This window comes from Equus quagga, chromosome 15 (genome assembly GCF_021613505.1).
Source record: "Equus quagga isolate Etosha38 chromosome 15, UCLA_HA_Equagga_1.0, whole genome shotgun sequence".
Taxonomy (NCBI): Eukaryota; Metazoa; Chordata; class Mammalia; order Perissodactyla; family Equidae; genus Equus; species Equus quagga.
In genome coordinates, this window is record NC_060281.1 from 72,574,111 (window position 1) to 72,591,760 (window position 17,650).

Consider the following 17,650-nt stretch of genomic DNA (forward strand, 5'->3'; position numbering starts at 1 on the left):
CCTCCGTAAAGAGGAAACAATAATGGCGCCCTCCTCGCGGGGTTGATTTAGCACAGGGCCGGGCACATGGTGAGCACTCTGTCAGCGGACGCCGTCATTGTCATTATTCTCTCCATCTCGTGTAATTAACAGGCTAGACCGGAGTTTGCAAACTTGCAGGCCAGGGTCCAAATCCCCCAGGAACGCTGTTTTGTTTGGCACAGACCACATTGTTAAAATTTCTTCTGAATTTGTTGCCAACAGTTAAAAATCGGGAGATTTTCAAATAGAAAATCTGGATTTGGGCTTTTTTGCACAGTGAGACCCTCCGACCCCATGGGGCCCACAGTCAGCCAGAGCCGCGCCTTCTGCCCCGCTTAGCCCCCTTGTCCCTGCTCCCTCCTTGGTATCACCCGAGTCTGCTGGGGTCGGGTCAGCCTCCCTGCTGACTGAGGTGCGGAAAGCGTATTCAGGTGCGGAAAGCGCATTTGATCGAGAGTCTGACTTACCAGGGCAGGTCCATGCCGAGCAGGCCCTCAGCTCCTGGGTGGCCGTGTCTGCCCTCTGGGGACCCCCTCCCACGTCCCCCACCTCCTGGAGGCCGTCCTGTTCTCTCCCACCTCCCCTCTGCCCTCTCCTCCCCCCTCTGCAGGAGAGGTTCTGGGCCCACACGCCCGGGGGTCAGAGGCCCACCCTGAGCAGCCGGTCAGGCCGGGGCACACGCCGGCCCGAGCCTGGTCCCTGCGGCCGAGGGGCCACGGTCGTCTCATTCAGACAAGACCTTTTGGATACTTAGTTTGAAGCCGTTCAAAAAAATCTCCTGAAACGGCCTTTAAACCGCTCCCTCCTCCTCCCGCCCGACGACGCTCGTGCCCTCCCCTGCCTGTTCCACTGCTTAGAAATGCCTTCACCAATTTGGGTTATTTTTAGAAGAATGCCTGGCATGTTGGCTGACAACCTGTATTCTAAGTTTCAACCTGATACAGAAAAGACGGAGTTTATAGACCCCTAGGGGGAAAAAAGAAGCACATAAAATAGTGCTTTAGAATAGCCGGTGTCTGATGCTGACCCCATGGGCTCTGGCCAGCAGGGGGTCAGGTGACACAAGGGGTAGGCACCAGCCACCAGCTCAAGGTTTCAGGGGCACCGGATGGGATTTGTTCCTCCGAGCGCCCGCCAGCATCGCTGGGGGAACTGGATGCAGCGTCCTGTGGACTGTGAGAGGCAGGACAGACAGACGTGGGTTGGAACTCTGGTTCCGCCATGCTCTGCATCCTTGAGCCGGGGAAGTACCTTCTCTGAGCCCTCAGTTTTGCCACCTGTGATATGGGGATACGAGAAGCCGCTTCAGGAAAAGGTCACAGAGCCTGGAGCCCAGTGGCCTGTCCAGGAACGTTGGTTGGTGTCGTGATGCTCCAGTGGAAGACGAAGAGGGCTCTGAACAGAAAGCTGACCTGAGTTCTCTGGTTGTGAGCGGCAGCTGAGCACAGCTTTCCCTACCTCCCGACTTCTTTTGCATTTTTTTAAACAGCTTTATTGAGGTACGATTTTCATACGGTAAGATTTCCTTCTTATCCATGTACAGGTCAGTGCTTTTCAGTATTCACAGAGTTGTGCAACCATCACCACAATCCAGTTTTAGAACATTTCCATTGCCCCCAAAAAGATTTTTTGTCCCCATTTACAATTACTTCTTGGTTCCACTCCTAGCCCAAAGACAGCACGAATCTCCTTTCCATGTCTGTAGATTTGCCTTTTCTGGTCATTTTGTATAAATGGGCCCATACAATATGTGGTCTTTTGTGTCAGATTCTTGTACCTTCTATTAGGTTTCCAAGGTTCATCCATGTTGTAACAGGTAGGAGAGTATTTTGTCCTTTTTCATTGCTAAATAATATTCCATTGTATAGATGGACCACATTTTGTTTATCCGTTCATCAGTCCATGGACATCTGGGTTGTTTCCACCTTTTGGCTGTTGTGAATAGTGCTGCTGTGAACATGTGTGTACAAGTCTGTGTGTGAATGTGTATTTTCAGTTCTCTTGGGTGGAGGAGTGGAATTGTTGGGTCATAAGGCAAATTTATGTTTAACTTTTTAAGAAACTGCCAAGCCGTCTTCCAGAGCGGCTGTACATTTTGCATTCCCACCAGCAGTGTATGGGCGTTCCGGTTTCTCCACATCCTCACCAGCATCTAGTCGTGTCTTCGAGATTCGAGTCCACGCACTTGGTCTGGAGTTCTGGGAGCCACTGCAGCTCGAAGAGATGCATGGCGGGTGGGGGTGGGGGACAAACCACACGTCGTAGGTGTGCTAAAGCAGCGCTGTCCAATCGAGTCGTCTGTGATAATGTAAATGATGCCTGTCTGAGCTGTTCGAGATGGCAGCCACTAACACATGCGGTTGTGGGGCACTTGTGTGGCTCGTAAGACGGAGGAACCGAATTTGTAATTGTATTTCATTTAAGTTAATTTAGACGTACTAAATTGAAATAGCCACACGAGGCAGGGGGCCAGCACGTTGGCTGGTGCTGTTCTAGAAGTCGAGATCGTGTGTTCGAGGTCGTGGATGCATCTTTCTGAGGATTGATCGGAGCTCAGCCCTTTAACCCGGGGAGCGGGGCTGGGCGTGGGGCTCGGGAATGTCTTGGAACGTCGAGTCTGCATAGAACACAGAGCCCAGGATGGAGAGGGAGGCGCCAGAAGTTGCCCTGGGATTTAGGTCACGGGGTGCTGTGGGGTCAGGAGAGGAGCACCCAGGTTCACATCCCAGCCCCATCACTTACCAAGTCTGTGACCTGAGACAGGTGACCTGTCCTCTCTGAGCCTCAGTTTCCTCATCTGAAAGGTGGAGTAGTAGCATCACCCTGGAAGGCTCAGAGGAGAATGACTACATCCCCTGGCACGGTGTCTGCCACTCAATCTGCACAGAAGAGCATCAGCTTCTGTCCTTGCTACCTTCATTGTTGTCATTCTGCCCGGTCCCCAGGGCCATATAAATGCCGTGTAAGCCCTGATCTACGTCCTTGTCCTTGAAAGCTGAAGTGCTAGGCTGTCAGCACCACACGGGCGGTGACCAGTCTACTGTGGCCGCTGCTGGATCCCCAGCTCTTGGAACAGCACCTGGAACAGAGTAGGTGCTCAAATCCCACATTTGATGGATGAACAAATGAATGAATGAAGTAATGCCATTGACATTGATGAGCAGGATGTCACCTGCATGGGGGTTCCTTGAAAGAACAGGAGACACGCTCCTTCAGAAAGTGTGGTTTGAACACAACACCATTTCACTGCCAGCGGTGGCCGGTTGTGTGTGAGGGCAGACATGGCTTCCCCTCCCTTGAACAAGCTCTTCGTCTCAGCAGGAACGCGGCTGTGGCGCACCGGCTGGCCTGGAATCTTCTGAGGCGGGTGTGCAATGGATGAGCCTCAGCCGGGCCACACCCGCCTCCCAGCGCCCAGCCGGGTCGGCCTGCGGGAACCCAGCAGCTGAGGTTTACACGGTGAAAAACACGACCCTGAACTGTGGATGGATTCGCACCGAGTAACCCTCCCAGGGCCGAAAATCCCAGGGAGCGCCAGCCTTCCGGCAGCAGAGCGCTGCCAGGCCTGTTTGTTCCATTTCATTCACCCTGGGTTTTCTCCCATCCCTGCTTTCTTCCGCTCTTTGTTCCTTGTTCTCACTCTTTCTGTCCCACCTCTAGGTCCCAAAGTAAGATTATTTTCATTCTTACAGAATTGTTATTTTTGTTTTATTCGTGTGAAACATTTTGTAGTTATCAGTCTTTTCGTATTCATCATAGTCATTGATGCACAAAGACACTCAGCGAGGCGGACACTCGTGGAACAAGCGTCTCTGAAGCTTCGGCTCCGCGCCAGGCACAGGCCTGGGTGCTAGGAGCGCAGAGAACCGCAGACGCCGGCCTGCCCGCCTGGAGCGGGTGATTAGCTGTGCAATAAGTTTGCCTTTGCAAATGCCGATGAATGCTCTGTGAAAAGGGAGCAACGAGGGGGTGGGTCCTCTTTAGAGTTTCGGGGCATGGGGTCAAGGAGGACCCCATTAAGAATGTGCCAGCATCAGGGGGATGGGAGGGGATTACTGACCAAGGCAACTGCCTGTGCAAATGCCCTGAGGTGAGAGAGGCTGGCACGTGGGAGGACTAGGAGCTGCCGGTGTGGCTGAGTGCACGGCGTTGGGGAGAGATGCTCCCCATAAAGCTGCAGCCCTGAGCAGTGGCCAGACCCCTAGGCCCCGGTGAAGAGTCTGGATTCTGATCTAAGACTGCAGCAAATAAATCAGGGAAGAGATTCAAGCCAGGGGGAGACAAGAGCTGATTCACGCTTTGAGCAGCTCGCTCCGGCTGCTGCGTGGAATTGGACTGAGCAGGTAAGAGTGGGAGCCAGGAGTGAGGGGAGGAGGCCCCGGAAATAGTCCCGGCGAGGGATGACGGCAGCTTGGACGAAGGTGGTGGCGGGGCGGCTATTATTTCTGGACCATCGGAGATTTGAGTGAGACGTGACTGGGATTCGTTTAGTAGTGGTATCACCCTCATGCCACGCAGGGGGAAACTGAGGCTCCAACAGATGCCGTCAGAGCCAGCAAGTGCAGCAGGCGCCCCGGCCGCCTGGCTGCGCAGTCCTGCGCCCCACCCTGCTGCTCGCTAGCTCCGCGCACCGTCTGGCCCCCGGCTCTGCGGCTGGAGTGATGCTCACAGACCATCACCCCGATTCACAGATCCGGACATCGAGGCTCAGGCATCAGGAGCTCCCAGCCTGGAGAAGCAGGGGCGGGCTTCAAACCCGGCCCACCCTCCTGGGGCCAGTGCTGGGAAAATGAGTGTCCTGTGCCCAAGAGAGAAACCAGATGAGGTGCACAGGGGAGAGGAAAAGAGTCCACAGCCCCTGATCTCGGACAGGCCAGTCTGTCCGTGTCGAGTTCTCTGTTAGTCAGTAAATACAGTAAAAACCCACGTCTGCACCGCCTGCGTGTGTGTGGAGGGGGGATTCCGTTACACCTCCCAATGCAGAGATGGGAGTCTCCTCAGGGCTGGGAGAGGGGGCCTGCGGAGAAAGGTCTGATGGGTGGGGTTTTGGAAGAGGCCTTTTGTGGCGTGGGGGAGGGAGGACACCCCCCTGCCGTGAGGGTCCCAGTCCCCTCTTTCAACTTTCCCGGTCGGGGCCCCATGCAATGTCGGGTAGTTCAAGTCAGCTGGGTGGGAATTTCACATTAATGTGGATGATAAGTATTTTAATAAAATGTGGGTAGATAAAAAGGGATGTTGATCTTTTAAAAAGTTGTCCCTTCCTCTCCCATTCGTTCTCTCCTTTCTGGAAATGGAAAATTCTCTGTTAGGACCCTACACAGCTCAGCATGAGATAAAACCCGTACCCTGGACAGGAAGCAGCCAACTGGACTGTTTATGGAGGTGTTGGGGGAGGCTGGGGCAGGGGACTCCATCGTGGGGTCGTCTGAGTAGTAGGGGCTCATGGGGACCCTCAGATGACCCTGCCTGGGTAGCCCCTGTTCAATCCGGACCTCCTTCCTGGAAGTGACATCACTCAAGTAAATGTCTTCCAACCCTAAAAAGAACAGCCACCGAGATGCACAAATTAAAGCAGGCCTTAGGGGGTGTCCCTGGGGTCGGGACAACCAGCAGAGTTGGGGAGGGGGCATGTAGTTCTCTTCCTCCTTTTTGCCCCATCAAATATTTTTCTTTAAAAATGTTTCTGTCTTTGCGCTTACAAATTAGACTCCCCAGGGCATTTGTTAACACTAATTCATGCCATTTGTTTAGGAAGAAATTGCATCTACAAATTTCTTTGGGTCCTCTTGCAACCCCTCGAGATATCCTCGCCCTTGTTCAACCAATGACACAATGGGACAGCGGGAGGTCTGGCATTTGCCAAGGTCAACAGCAAGTTAGGGGACAAGGCTGTGCTGGCCGAGGGACGACGCCTGGGGTGACTTCCTCATCGCTGTGCCAGCCGCCCCCGATGGAGGGCCTTCTCGCTCCATTTTCCCTTCAGCCTCATCTGGTGATCCCCCCAGTGGCTGAGCGGCATCGATTCTTTCCCAGTGTGTCCCGAAAACCCGCACCCCTCTTCCCTGCCTGTTGCCCCCACTCCCCCTCGCCCACCTGGCCGGTCACAGGGGCGGGTACCTCTGCTCCCCCTGCTTCCGGCGCCAGAAGCAAGTCCACCCGTCAACAGTCTCTCTGGCTCCCCGTCACTTCTTGCCTTGCTCTCAGGGCTTCCCGACCCCAGTCCCCAGCAGTCCCCAATGTGCATCCAGGTGGGCAGCCACGCCCTGGCACAGCCTGGTTTCCACCCTCCTTGCTGTTGCCCACGGGCCCCCCTCCTCAGAGACCTCTCCCAGATGCCGGCGCCCGCACTCTGTCAGCTTCCCCGATAGCGCCTGCTCCTTTCTGTGGCTGTCACCTCCTCCACTGAGCTGCACGAGGCCCCTCCAACCCCAGCCAGCACACAGCAGGCGCTGCATAAGTGCTTCCTTTCTCACCAGCATGTGTGACGGTCTGTCGCCGTCATAGCCCTGAACACCAGAGAATTTTTCCAGAGCATTCTGAGGTTCCCACAGACCTTCTTCCTGCCCCCAGCACCCCCCGCACCTCAAAAAAGGCTGCTCAGAGAAATGAATTCGAGAAAAGATGTTAAAAATGGCACGCGCTTCAGCGGTGGGGCCGGGGCTTGGAGAAGAGAGCTCAGGGCCTGCTCTGCTTCTGACCGACTGTGATCCTGGGTGAGGGACAGCCTCTCTCGGAGACTGTTTTCCCGCCTGCAGAAGGGGTTAAGGCGGGGACGTGGGCCAGGCGTGAGAAGTTCCTGAGATGTGACCAGCGATCCCTGTGGCCCTGAGCAGGTCCCTGGCACATGGTAGGTGCTCAGTAAACACTTGAACGAATGAATGAGGGAATGAATGACTGCTTGGTGGGCTGTCCCTTTTTAACAGAGGAGGGTGAAGTGCAGAGGGCATCCGCTGGCCAGCTCAGCCAGCTGGAGCGGGTGCCTAGGCCCTGAGAGCGGCCCTCGGGGTCCCCGGCCTCCCCTGACACCCACTGGAGTGGGGGCGACTGTATTTCGCTGGTGCCGGGAGGTCTTGCATCTGGGAACTCAGGAATATGAAGCAGCAATCAAGGGCAGGAGGCAGTGATCGGATGCGGCGAGATAATTAGGTGTTTGATTGGCATCTCCTCTCAAGGACAGCCGCCTCCAGGCCCACGGCGGCAGGAGAGAGCTGGTGTTCCTGCCTCACGCCTGGTGGGGGCGCCTGGACGTAGGGCAAGGCGCTGAGTGGGGGGCAACTGTGGGGAGTGGGGGTTTGGGGCCTGGGGTTGGCCGGCCCGTCTTCATTTGCTCATTTATTCACACATCATTCTTTCAACAAGTATGGAGCGCCTGTATGTGCTGAGCCCGGGGATCTGGCAGTGACCCAGACAGACAAGGTCGTGCCCTTCTGGAGCTGCCCCTGGAGGGGGCGGGCAGTGGCGACAGGCAGCTGACCCACAGGGAAGGAAGTCCGTTTGGAGAAATCAGCCAAGAGAGGGCCGGGGGAGGAGGTGACTGCTGTCTTAAGATGCTGGGACATGTGACCTAAGAGCCGAGACCCAGAGGAGAGACCCTCGTGCAATTCTGGGGAAAACAGCATCGCAGGCGGAGGGGAGAGCCAGCGCCCAGGCCCTGGGGCAGGAATGTGCTTGGTGTTTCCAGGAGCCCAGGAGGACCCTCGTGGCTGGAAGAGAGGGAGCGAGGAGTAGAAGGAACTGAGGCCAGAGAGGGATCGTCTGGGGCCCTGGTGAGCGCTACGGCCTCACTGAGTCAGTGGGAGCCATGGGAGGGTTCTGAGCAGAGGATAGAGAGGATGTGACCTAGGGTTACCAGGATCCCTGTGGCGGCCCCGTGTGGAAGGACTGTCGGAGAGCGAGGGGGGCAGTGGGGAGCCCTGTGAGGAGGCTGCTGTGGTCACCCACCAGGGAGGGTCAGAAATAATTGGAACGAGCTCACAGGGTTTGCTGGTGAGAGCGATGCCCCCAGCGCAGCCCTGGGCCTCAGCGCTGGCAGCGGCCGTGCCCGAGCACCAGCCTTGGTCCCTGAGCGCCTGCCCTTCTGGCCCCTTCTGCAGCCTGAACCCACTCCGGCCACAAGCCTGTCCTCCTGCCCACTCTGAGAGGGGCACACCGTGACTCCACGTGACAGCAGTGACTCCTGGGTGCAGAGAGGCCGGGAGTCGGCCCGAGCTCACAGAGCCGGCGAGCGAGGATGTCCACGCGCCAACCGCTCTGCCTGCCCGGTGTCGGCTGCTGGCCTGCCTCCAGCTGACAGCAAACTGCCGCCTGGAGTTTCTGGAAGCCGGGGCTGCTGGTCGGCCTGGTGGACCATGGTTCTAATCGTCTGCGCCCCATGTAGCTGAACGCTCCAGGCAGGCAGGACCTGGGTCTGGCTCGTGCTGGACAACGTTGGAGGCACTCACATTACAGCTGAGTGAGTGGGTGGGTGGACAGGCGCACAGACAGACTGATCAGGCCTAGCCTCCCTCCGGTCTTCAGGCCACACGAGTCCTTGTAGAGGACAGACAGGTCAGGGAAAGGTGGCCCCATGAACCTCTGGAGGAAAGAGCCCAGAAAGGTGTAGGTTCAGGTCCCCAGGATGCCACTTCCCAGCTGTGTGACCTTGGCCGGTGGCTCTGTCTCTCTGCAGGTGCATGTGGGAAATGGCACCTGTGTCATAGGACCAGTCGTCTGCTCCCCAGCAGATGCTCCCACAGAGCCCACGGCAGGCCGAGTGCTGTGGGAGAATTAAACGGACTTCCGCGCCGGCTGGTGTGGACCGGGTTTGTCGAGCAGGCCCCCTGTGGGCAGTTCCTGCATTCCTGTTATCGCTGCCCTGGGACCGCACTGAGCGGTTGTTGGCAGCCTCCCCCACACCCAGGCCACGAGGTTTGGCCGCCTTCCTTCCCCTCCATGGGCTCTTTGACCTGGCATGAGCTGTCTGTCACCTGGCCCAGCTGATGGAGCACAGGAATGCCAGCTGGGCTGGGAACCGATTCTCCTAGGCACCGCCCCTGCCCTGGCCTTGGATAATTGGCCCAATACGTCTTGGTATCTGAGATTTACATACGGGGCAGGCAGTGATGGATGGCTCTGGTACCCCGGGCCGCCTCTCAACCGCAGCTCGGTTATTCATCTCGGCGGGCTGCGGAGCCATCCGTCTTGTCTTGTCTCCTTGCTCGTGGCAGGCCAGCATGTGCCCTCCATGCCAGGTCATCCCCTAGCCCCCTCCCAGAGGCAGCCTCTGAGACCATGCCCCACAGCATCCTCGGGAACCCTCCTCCTCAGTGTTTGCCTGGGACTCTGGTGGCAAAGCCCTGAATGGCTCCATGGACCCGAGATGTGGAAGGGGGCATTTGGCTCCCCAGAGAGGGCTCCACCCTGCTCCTGCCACAAAGGACTTCTCATGCTTCTGTCTGCCAACAGTCATTCAGCCACAAATGTGTATTGGGTGCCCACTATGCCCCTGGCCTTGAGCTGGAACCCGTGGCTGCAGCCGTGAACAAGACAGCTCCGTCCCCACCCTAGGGGATGACGTTCCATGAAGGGTGTTAACACGGGAGATCCTAGACACCGAGCCCAGCACTTCACCTGCTTCCGGCCTTCTTCTCCAGGGATCCTCACGATAACCTTGTGGCACAAGTTTTTATCCCCATTTTACAGATGCAGAAACTGAGGCCGGGTCACTTGTCCAAGGTCATGCTGCTGGGGAGGTGTTGAAGCCAGGACTTGGATGCAGGTCTGTGGCCTCTGAACCATGTCGTTGTTCCCCAGACAGGCTGGCCTCTTTCATGGCTTCTGCCACAGCATTCATTCATTCATTCATGTGACCAACAGACACTTCTAGAGTGCATGCCTACTACGTATCAGGCACTGTTCAGGGCACGGAGGGTATGACAGGAAGAAAGGACCAAAGTCTCTGTCATGCTCTCACAGAGTTTTTAATCGAGTGAATAAAATAAGTAAGTAAAATACCAGTGTGTTTGGTGGTGATGCGTGTTAAGGGGAAGAAAACTAAAGACAGGAATGGGGAGACCAGTGAGGGGGCTGTCGCAATAATCCTGTCCCTCTGCTCGAGATGCTGAGCTCCTTTATCTGTCAAACTCATCCTTTCCGGACCCAGGTGAAATGTCCGCACCTTCCTCACCCATTTGTCCGGTCACAGTGGTAACCTCGCTCTCTGTGTCCCATTGCACTTTGTTCGTATTTCTCGTATTGCACCTAGGCCCACGGAGAATTAGAAGTGACGTGTCTGTCTGTCTCCTCCACTGCACTATGGGCTCCTCAAGGACAGGGACTGTGTTTTTTGGTCTCTGCATACCAGAGCCTAGCACTGTGCCTGGTACAGAATTGGGGCTCAGCAATTAGTTGGATGGATGATTGGTTGGGGATGGATGGATGGAGGCATGGATGGATGAATGAATGATTAGATGGATTGATGGATTGATGACTGACTGAGCGATTGGATAGATGGATGTTGGATGACCAGTTAGAGGAATATGTGAATGGATGATCAGTTGGAGGATGGATGATCTATTGGGTGGATGGATGGATGCATGTATGGGTGTATGAATGGATGGATGGGTGTATGGGTGGGTGCATGGATGGATGATGGATGGATGGATGGATGGGAGGGTGCATGCATGGATGGGTGCATGGATGGTTGATGAATGGACGGATGGGTGGGTGCATGGATGGATGATGGATGGATGGATGGATGGGTGCATGGATAGATGGGTGCATGGATGGGTGTATGTGTGGATGATGGATGGGTGGGTGCATGGATGGATGGGTGCATGGATGGATGGATGGGTGCATGGATGGATGGATGGGTGCATGGGTGCATGGACGGATGGATGGGTGCATGGACGGATGGATGGGTGCATGGACGGATGGATGGATGCATGGATGGATAGATGGGTGCATGGGTGGACAAGTGTCCAGCACCTCTGGTTGCATCTCCCTGCAGTAAAGAGGAAGCACTGCTCCATGTTTGTGTTTGGGGGAGTTGGTGACTATACTGGAACCCATAATCACTGTTCATCCTAGTTCTTCAGGCCTGGCCTGGCACCTCAGCTGTCACTTCATCCACATATCCTTACAGATGATAATATACATAAAGTGCCTAGTGCACTCCATAAATATTAGCACATATATAATAACAAGCATGTAGAAATGTCAGCCATGAGCTCTTGTTTTCTATGAGGAACTTCTGTGTAATATTTCATTTGAAGAAAAGGTTCTAGGGCTTTAAAAAATAAAATCTGATGGCCGCTATCAGAAAGGTGTAACAGGGACACAAAGGAGATGCCTAGACTTGGAGAGGAGGGTCCAGGAACCCTTCCTGGAAGAGGAGACATTAAAGCCAAGACAAAAGGATGTCAGATCAGCCACAAAGACAGAATGAGGTCACCTGGGCTGAGGGATGAAGTCTGTGGAGCTGTGGAATTGGGAGACCCTGGTGCATTTGGATTCCTGCAAGGAGTTCAGTCTGGCTGGGGAAGAAACAAGGAGAGGGGAAGATGGGAGGGGCCGGCAGGGACCCAGCGACGCCTGGATCAGTGTAGGTTGTCCTAGGGCAGTCGAGAGCCAAGGGCAGGTTTTGAGCAGGAGGAGGAGCATATATGTATTTCCCTTCGTGAAATTCCTTCAAAGTGTGGCGACACCTGAGGTCCTCGCTTTCTTCACCCTGAGCCCCCAAAGTCACTGCATCCTTTTTAGGACATCTCTTCTCGAGTTGGTACTGGGGGACATGTCTGAGTGTGGGGGTGTCTGTGGAGCTGAGAAGAGGGTGAGTGTGTGCTGGGGAAACCGACAAGCATGTGCACAACTCAGGTTGTGTCTTATGTGTGTCTCCCCTAAGAGAACACAGCATCTGGCTCAAGCTTTCTACATAGTTGACACTTTGGGATCAGGTGTTAGATTTCTTTCAAAACGAGGTCTTCTCGTGAGATTCGCAGACCCTCCTGCTTGGGGACACAGTGGAACCCAGAATGTTCCACTTGCCTCCCCATAGCTAACCAACAGGCTTCCTTCCCCACCCAAGACCCACCCTCCCCTCCAAGGAAATCCAATGTCTTAACCAGCTCCGTGGCTTGGACAGGTAGCCTAAGCTGTCTGTGCCTCAGTTTCCTCCTCTTTAAAATGGGCGAGTCAGGTCCGATTAGTGTTTGCTGAAGTATGGGGCATACGCCCCCTGGTGGGATGATTGTGAGCAGTAAGCAGCGCTGGCTCTAGAGAGGATGGACTCAGGTCAGGAGGGACGGCCGTCCCTTCTCGGTGCTTTTCATTCCTTCTCTTTCTTTGGAGGAGAAAGTCTCTGGGTGGGGCTGCACTAGCTTTAACACCTCGGCGGCGCTTGCTAACCCCCTTTTATAACAAAGACAGACAGCAATGCTTTGTTTCCGTCGTACTTTTATTTTAAAGGCTACCATCTGTTTATGGCATAGGATTCTCTAGTGATAAAAAGAACTTTCCTTTTCAAATGTACTTATTTAGGTTAAAAAAAAAAAGAGGGAGTCATGTGGCCGGCCTGGTGGTGCAGCGGTTAAGTGCACACGTTCCACTTCGGGGGCCCGGGAGTTCGCTGATTCAGATCCCAGGTGCGGACATGGCACCACTTGGCAAGCCATGCTGTGGTAGGCGTCCCACATATAAAGTAGAGGAAGATGGGCATGGATGTTAGCTCAGGGCCAATCTTCCTCAAGAAAAAAAAAAAAAGAACTTCGACCTATGCATATCTCAATCAAAAAGAGTGAAATAGGAGTCAATTTGAAGATACATACTAAGAAAATAGTAACTCAGGTGGAATATCAATATGGCAAAATGCGTGCAGAGGGGTATATGTGGTTGAACTTTGGACAGTAGTGGACTGGACAGCCTCAGAAGTTCCTTCTGGCTCGTGTGTTTGGAGACTCTGGGTGCGTCGGACGTCTAGGCCCTGAGGTGGCCCAGCACACTGACGGCAGACCCTCCCGGAGCCAGGGCCCTCCGGGGCAGTGGGCCCCTTCCGTGGGCGAGCTGCGGGGCCGTGGATCCCGGCAGAATAGCTCTCTCCCCAACCCGAGCTGCTTCCTGCGGCTCCTGGTCCTGCATGCCGCTCAGTTCCAGCCTCCTTTCTCTCTGCGCCTTGGCCCAGCCTCAGCTGCATCCATCATCTGCTTCCAGCTCATTAAAATTATTTCTTTTTAGTTGCAAATGGGCTGTTTATGGTGATCATTATTTGAATGGTCTGCGCCGGGCTCCGGGCTGTCTGTCTGCCGCTGATGGCCGGTTAATCAGATGAGTCTCCTCCCAGCCTGGGCCTGGCCCAGAGTCTGGGGCTGCGTTAGTCGTGGCTCCCACGGGCAGGAGGCTGAGGGCCGCTGGGAGTTCTGCTTGATCCTCAAAGGAGAGGCCCCGCTAGGCGTGTATGTGCGCGATGGTTCAGACACTCACTCCTAAAACTTCAGACTAGTGCTGGTGTAGGTTTTGAGAGTTTTTTCCATTCCTTCAAAATAAACATAGTGCTGTGAGCTTTTTTATTTTAAATGTGTTTATTTTAAAAGACTCTTGTCATTTCTGTCGTTGGCCCTCTTGCTTTGTTGATGTTCAAATACACTGTCTCGTGTGGTGGGAGAGCGTGGTTTTTAATGTCTTTGCTTGATAGAGTCAAACCTGTCAGTAGTTTGTCACCCGCTTTTTGGGGGGTGGGGGGTAAGATTTTTACTGACTTCTGAAATCCAGAACTCGGAGAATCGCTGATCCAGTGGCGTGTTTTCTGACCTCTCAGGTTATCTAAATATCAGATTAATATCAGCCGACAATTCTTGAACATACAGAACTGTGCTTGGCGCTTTACGCATTAATAGCGTTTAAAACAAGCTCCCTGAACTTCCGCCTGCTGGGGGCGGGTGGAGCAGAAGCGGCATGAAGAGCAGGCATTGCAGTTTTGCCTTTATAATCCACCACGGAGATAAGCCACACCTGAATTATTAGAACTGACTGTAATTTATCTCTTAGTTCCTGCTCGACTCGCCTTACAGACACATTAATGTGTTTGTTACATGAGATGATGCATGTGAGGAGCTCAGCATGGTGCCTGGTACATGTAAGCACCCAATAAATGGTAGTTATGATATTATTTATGATTATTGTTGTTAGTGTGCTTGCTGTAAAAATGCGGCAAGAATTTGGGGTCAAAAGATAAGCATAGACTTAGGTGAAGTTGAGAAGAACATGGACACCAGTCACATCGTCTGCTCCCCTAGGACGGAACAGGAAAGACACGAAGGGCTGGGCTTTGGTGGGGCCGGGGCTGGGGGGCCTGCTGCTCTTCCCAGCCTGGTCTTGCCTCTGCTCTGTCTTCAGTGTGGACACAGCAGAGTTGCACCCACCAGCAGCCCGGCAGGTCCGGGTGGAGGGAGCTGGTGCTGTCGCCTGGCGTAGCAGCACATGTCCGGTGCAGCACATCAGGCAGCTGGACTTAGCCTGCTCTGAGGGTTGCTTTCAGACCTGGGTTTTGATGTTTCGAATGAAGATTCCGAGTCCAGCCCCCACGGGGCATACTGGTTGCTGTGGTACAGGGAAGGCCAGGACCCCAGAGATGAGAACGCAGCGTCGGATCCATGATAATCCAAAACCGAGTGATGTCAGCCCAAGTCCCAGTTCCGTTTGTCCTGTAGCAATGTAAAAACCACATCTTTGTCTTCAAGATAGACGAGAAAGGCTGTGAGCATGCTGCTGCAGCTGAAGCTGACATGACGCTCTGGCCCTTCTCTCCTGCCAAGTGGGCTTTTGTGCGCCCGGCTGTCCCCCTGGTCTGTTTTGTCTACCCTTGATCAGTCCTGTTGCTGCAAACACAGACCTCTCCCCAGTCACTCAATATTTTGGCCGTGGTCGATTGTGGTATCTTTATTGGAAATTATTATTTTCAAACGAGGATAAACCAGAAGTCTCCCTTTTTGCTCTGTCACCTTGGCAGATCATCAAAAATTGTTTCTTTTTCTCTCTCTCACGACGCCTTCTTCCTCACCTGGCTCAAAATTCCACAGGGTGTTTGGACCAGAGGCCCCTGCACCGTCTAGTAGGTGAACCCAGTGCTGCGGCATGGACTTTTTCAGCACCTTGGAGAGCACTGCAGCCGCGTTCCCTCTGTTTTAACCCTCCTTCTGTGCCTGGACCTTCTCCAAAGAGGGTAGACATTTCTCCAGGAATAGAAATCCCCCCCCCCCCCCCAATTTCTCCCAAAGGCTCCGTAGGCAGAGACACTTATCTTGGCCTTGGGGTGAGCTCTCCAGCCTCCGATGGATGCAAGGTTTATGGTGCTATGGTGAACTGCTGTGGAGCAGATTTACCGACTCTCAGACATGATATAAGACAATTACCATGCATTTCGTCTCTTAGAAGGAAAAGGATTTGCAGCGGGTTAATAGTACTTTTATTTCATTATCTAATGGTAAAAGTGTTTCATTGTGTGTGCAAGATGAATGCGTATTAGCGATGACAAATGGGGTCTTTCAACACGGTGCTGGGCCTCATCGTACATATGTTAGATTAAAGAGTTCACCCTAGAAATACGCTCTCGCATCTGCGTGTGTGTTTTTAATAAATCTGATTGCAGAAATTTATTGCATCACCGGATTTAGGAAATTATGGGGCTTGATTGCTGCAAATATAATCGGGTGATATATACAGAAATGCTCCTCGAGTTATGGTCCAGAAAAAAAGCCCATCTCGGGATGGTGCAAGAAAGCAGCAGACCACATAAACAGAGCATTTCTTGAATTATGCAAATGAAATCCATGACAACTCATGGTGAATTGTGCTCCCCTTGTGAAACTGCCACCGTTAAAGTGAAGAAAGCCACCAGAGGGATGATTGATCGAATATACATGTGCGACCAGTAGACATTGTCTGTAACGGGCGTGAGCTGCAGCGTTGCCCTTCCACCCCTCACTCTCTTTTTTCCTCGATGGTACATCCTGTAAAAACCTGGTCTGATGCCTTCATTGCACATAAGCTGGCAGGGCACCTTCTAATCCATTTCCTCTGAATCCAAGAGCCTTCAATGAAATACTTCTTATATTTGAAGTGAGTCTTAAATGATTTATTGCAGGATATACAAAAGGTCAGCTTACTTCTCATTGGCACCTTCATTTTTCCAAAATCTACTGAAATTAAAAAGCCATCTATATCTTAAAAGGCGTATTTATGAACCCTTAAGTGTGAGTAAGTCATAGTTGGAACAGATCCCACCTCTGATATATGAAAGCTGTCGACAGCACTTTCTTGCACTATAATATGCCCGTACAATATGCCGCACTTTACTATTTTGACACGGTTTGGAGATGTTTTCTACAGTTACTGACAAGCTTATGCCATCACTCCGTTGGAAATTTAAGAGGTGGGGCAGGGGGGTGGGGAGAGATGAAAAAATCAACTCCATCCAACTTTATGGGGAGATTATTGATCTGGCCCGACTTCGATGAGCAAAAAAAGCTGTCCTGGATTTTTTTTTCAGTTGCATCCTCAGTAAATTATTCATTTGTGCCGGGAGTCAATATCTTATCTTTTCTCAGCTTTGTAAGTTAAGAAAACTTGTTCAGAATCCTGTTTTGTGTGATGATTAAAAAGGAAAAGGAAGGAAAAAAAATCTTTTTCTTTTCTCTCTCTCTCCTTTTTTTTTTTTTTTATTGTTCCAGAAGGAGCTTAATTCCGTCGCTTCTGAGCTGTCTGCACGGCAGGAGGAGAGTGAACATTCTCATAAACATTTAATTGAACTCCGCCGGGAATTTAAGAAAAATGTACCTGAGGTACAGTATATTTGCTGTTATAGAATTAACTCAGTAGGAATGCAGATTTTTCTCTGTTCAAACTATCTTTTGAAAACTGTAGACATGAGTGACTAACAAGAAAATAAGCTAATTAGCCGCAAAGAAAAATTACAGCCCCCAGCCTCTCGGCGTTTCCCCATAGCGGCGCTTGGCGGTGCTGCCTGGACTAAGGGCAGAGCACTTCTCCTCTGAAGTCGTTGTTTTTGAGGGCTCCATAAAACACCCATTTCCCCCTCACATCCGGAGCCAAGTCAGATTCTTGGCCTTGACGGCAAAGATGATTTGTCTGGAGTTCTTGATTCTGTTTGCTTTCCCCTTGGTGTCGGGGAGACCACAGCTGCCGTCTCCACCCCTCTCTGCCGTCCTTCCCTCCATCTCCGTCTCTGAAACTGCCTCCCGCCCCCAGAAACGGCCTCACTCCTCCCTCCTGCTCCTGCTTACGACTCCGGCCACCAGCTTTGTCTTTCCCAGGTGGTCCAGCAATGGAAGGCCCCCGGGGGAAGAGACTAGAAAGGACTTGCTTCTGTTTTTTACAGGGTTGAATGTGTGAATTCCTTTCCTCCTCTATCAGCCCCCTGTTGCTTCTCAGATTTGAAAAAAAAAAAAAACGATGAGAGTAAACACAAATAGGAAAAATAAAGCCTTCTGACTCCATAGGCTGTTGGCAGGGATGTGGCCCATTAGAGCCGTGACGGGAGACAGGGACCCCGACTGCCCGCCAAGCCAGCTGTGCGTGTCTGCGGTCAGCAGATGGTTAACAGCTGAGCTGGACTTGGAGGAGGGTGGGGCAGGGTTGG

The 17,650-nt window shown here is 53.1% G+C and overlaps 1 protein-coding gene across 2 annotated transcripts in view; it reads left to right on the forward strand.

Annotated features, from left to right (window-relative positions):
• CUX2 (cut like homeobox 2) overlaps positions 1 to 17,650 on the forward strand; it is a 236,497-nt gene that overhangs the window by 129,732 nt on the left and 89,115 nt on the right. For both annotated transcript variants that reach the window (XM_046640742.1, XM_046640743.1), the window contains exon 2: positions 16,722 to 16,832. In XM_046640742.1, coding sequence (XP_046496698.1) covers positions 16,722 to 16,832 — 111 coding nt within the window. The remainder of the gene's footprint in view (positions 1 to 16,721; positions 16,833 to 17,650) is intronic.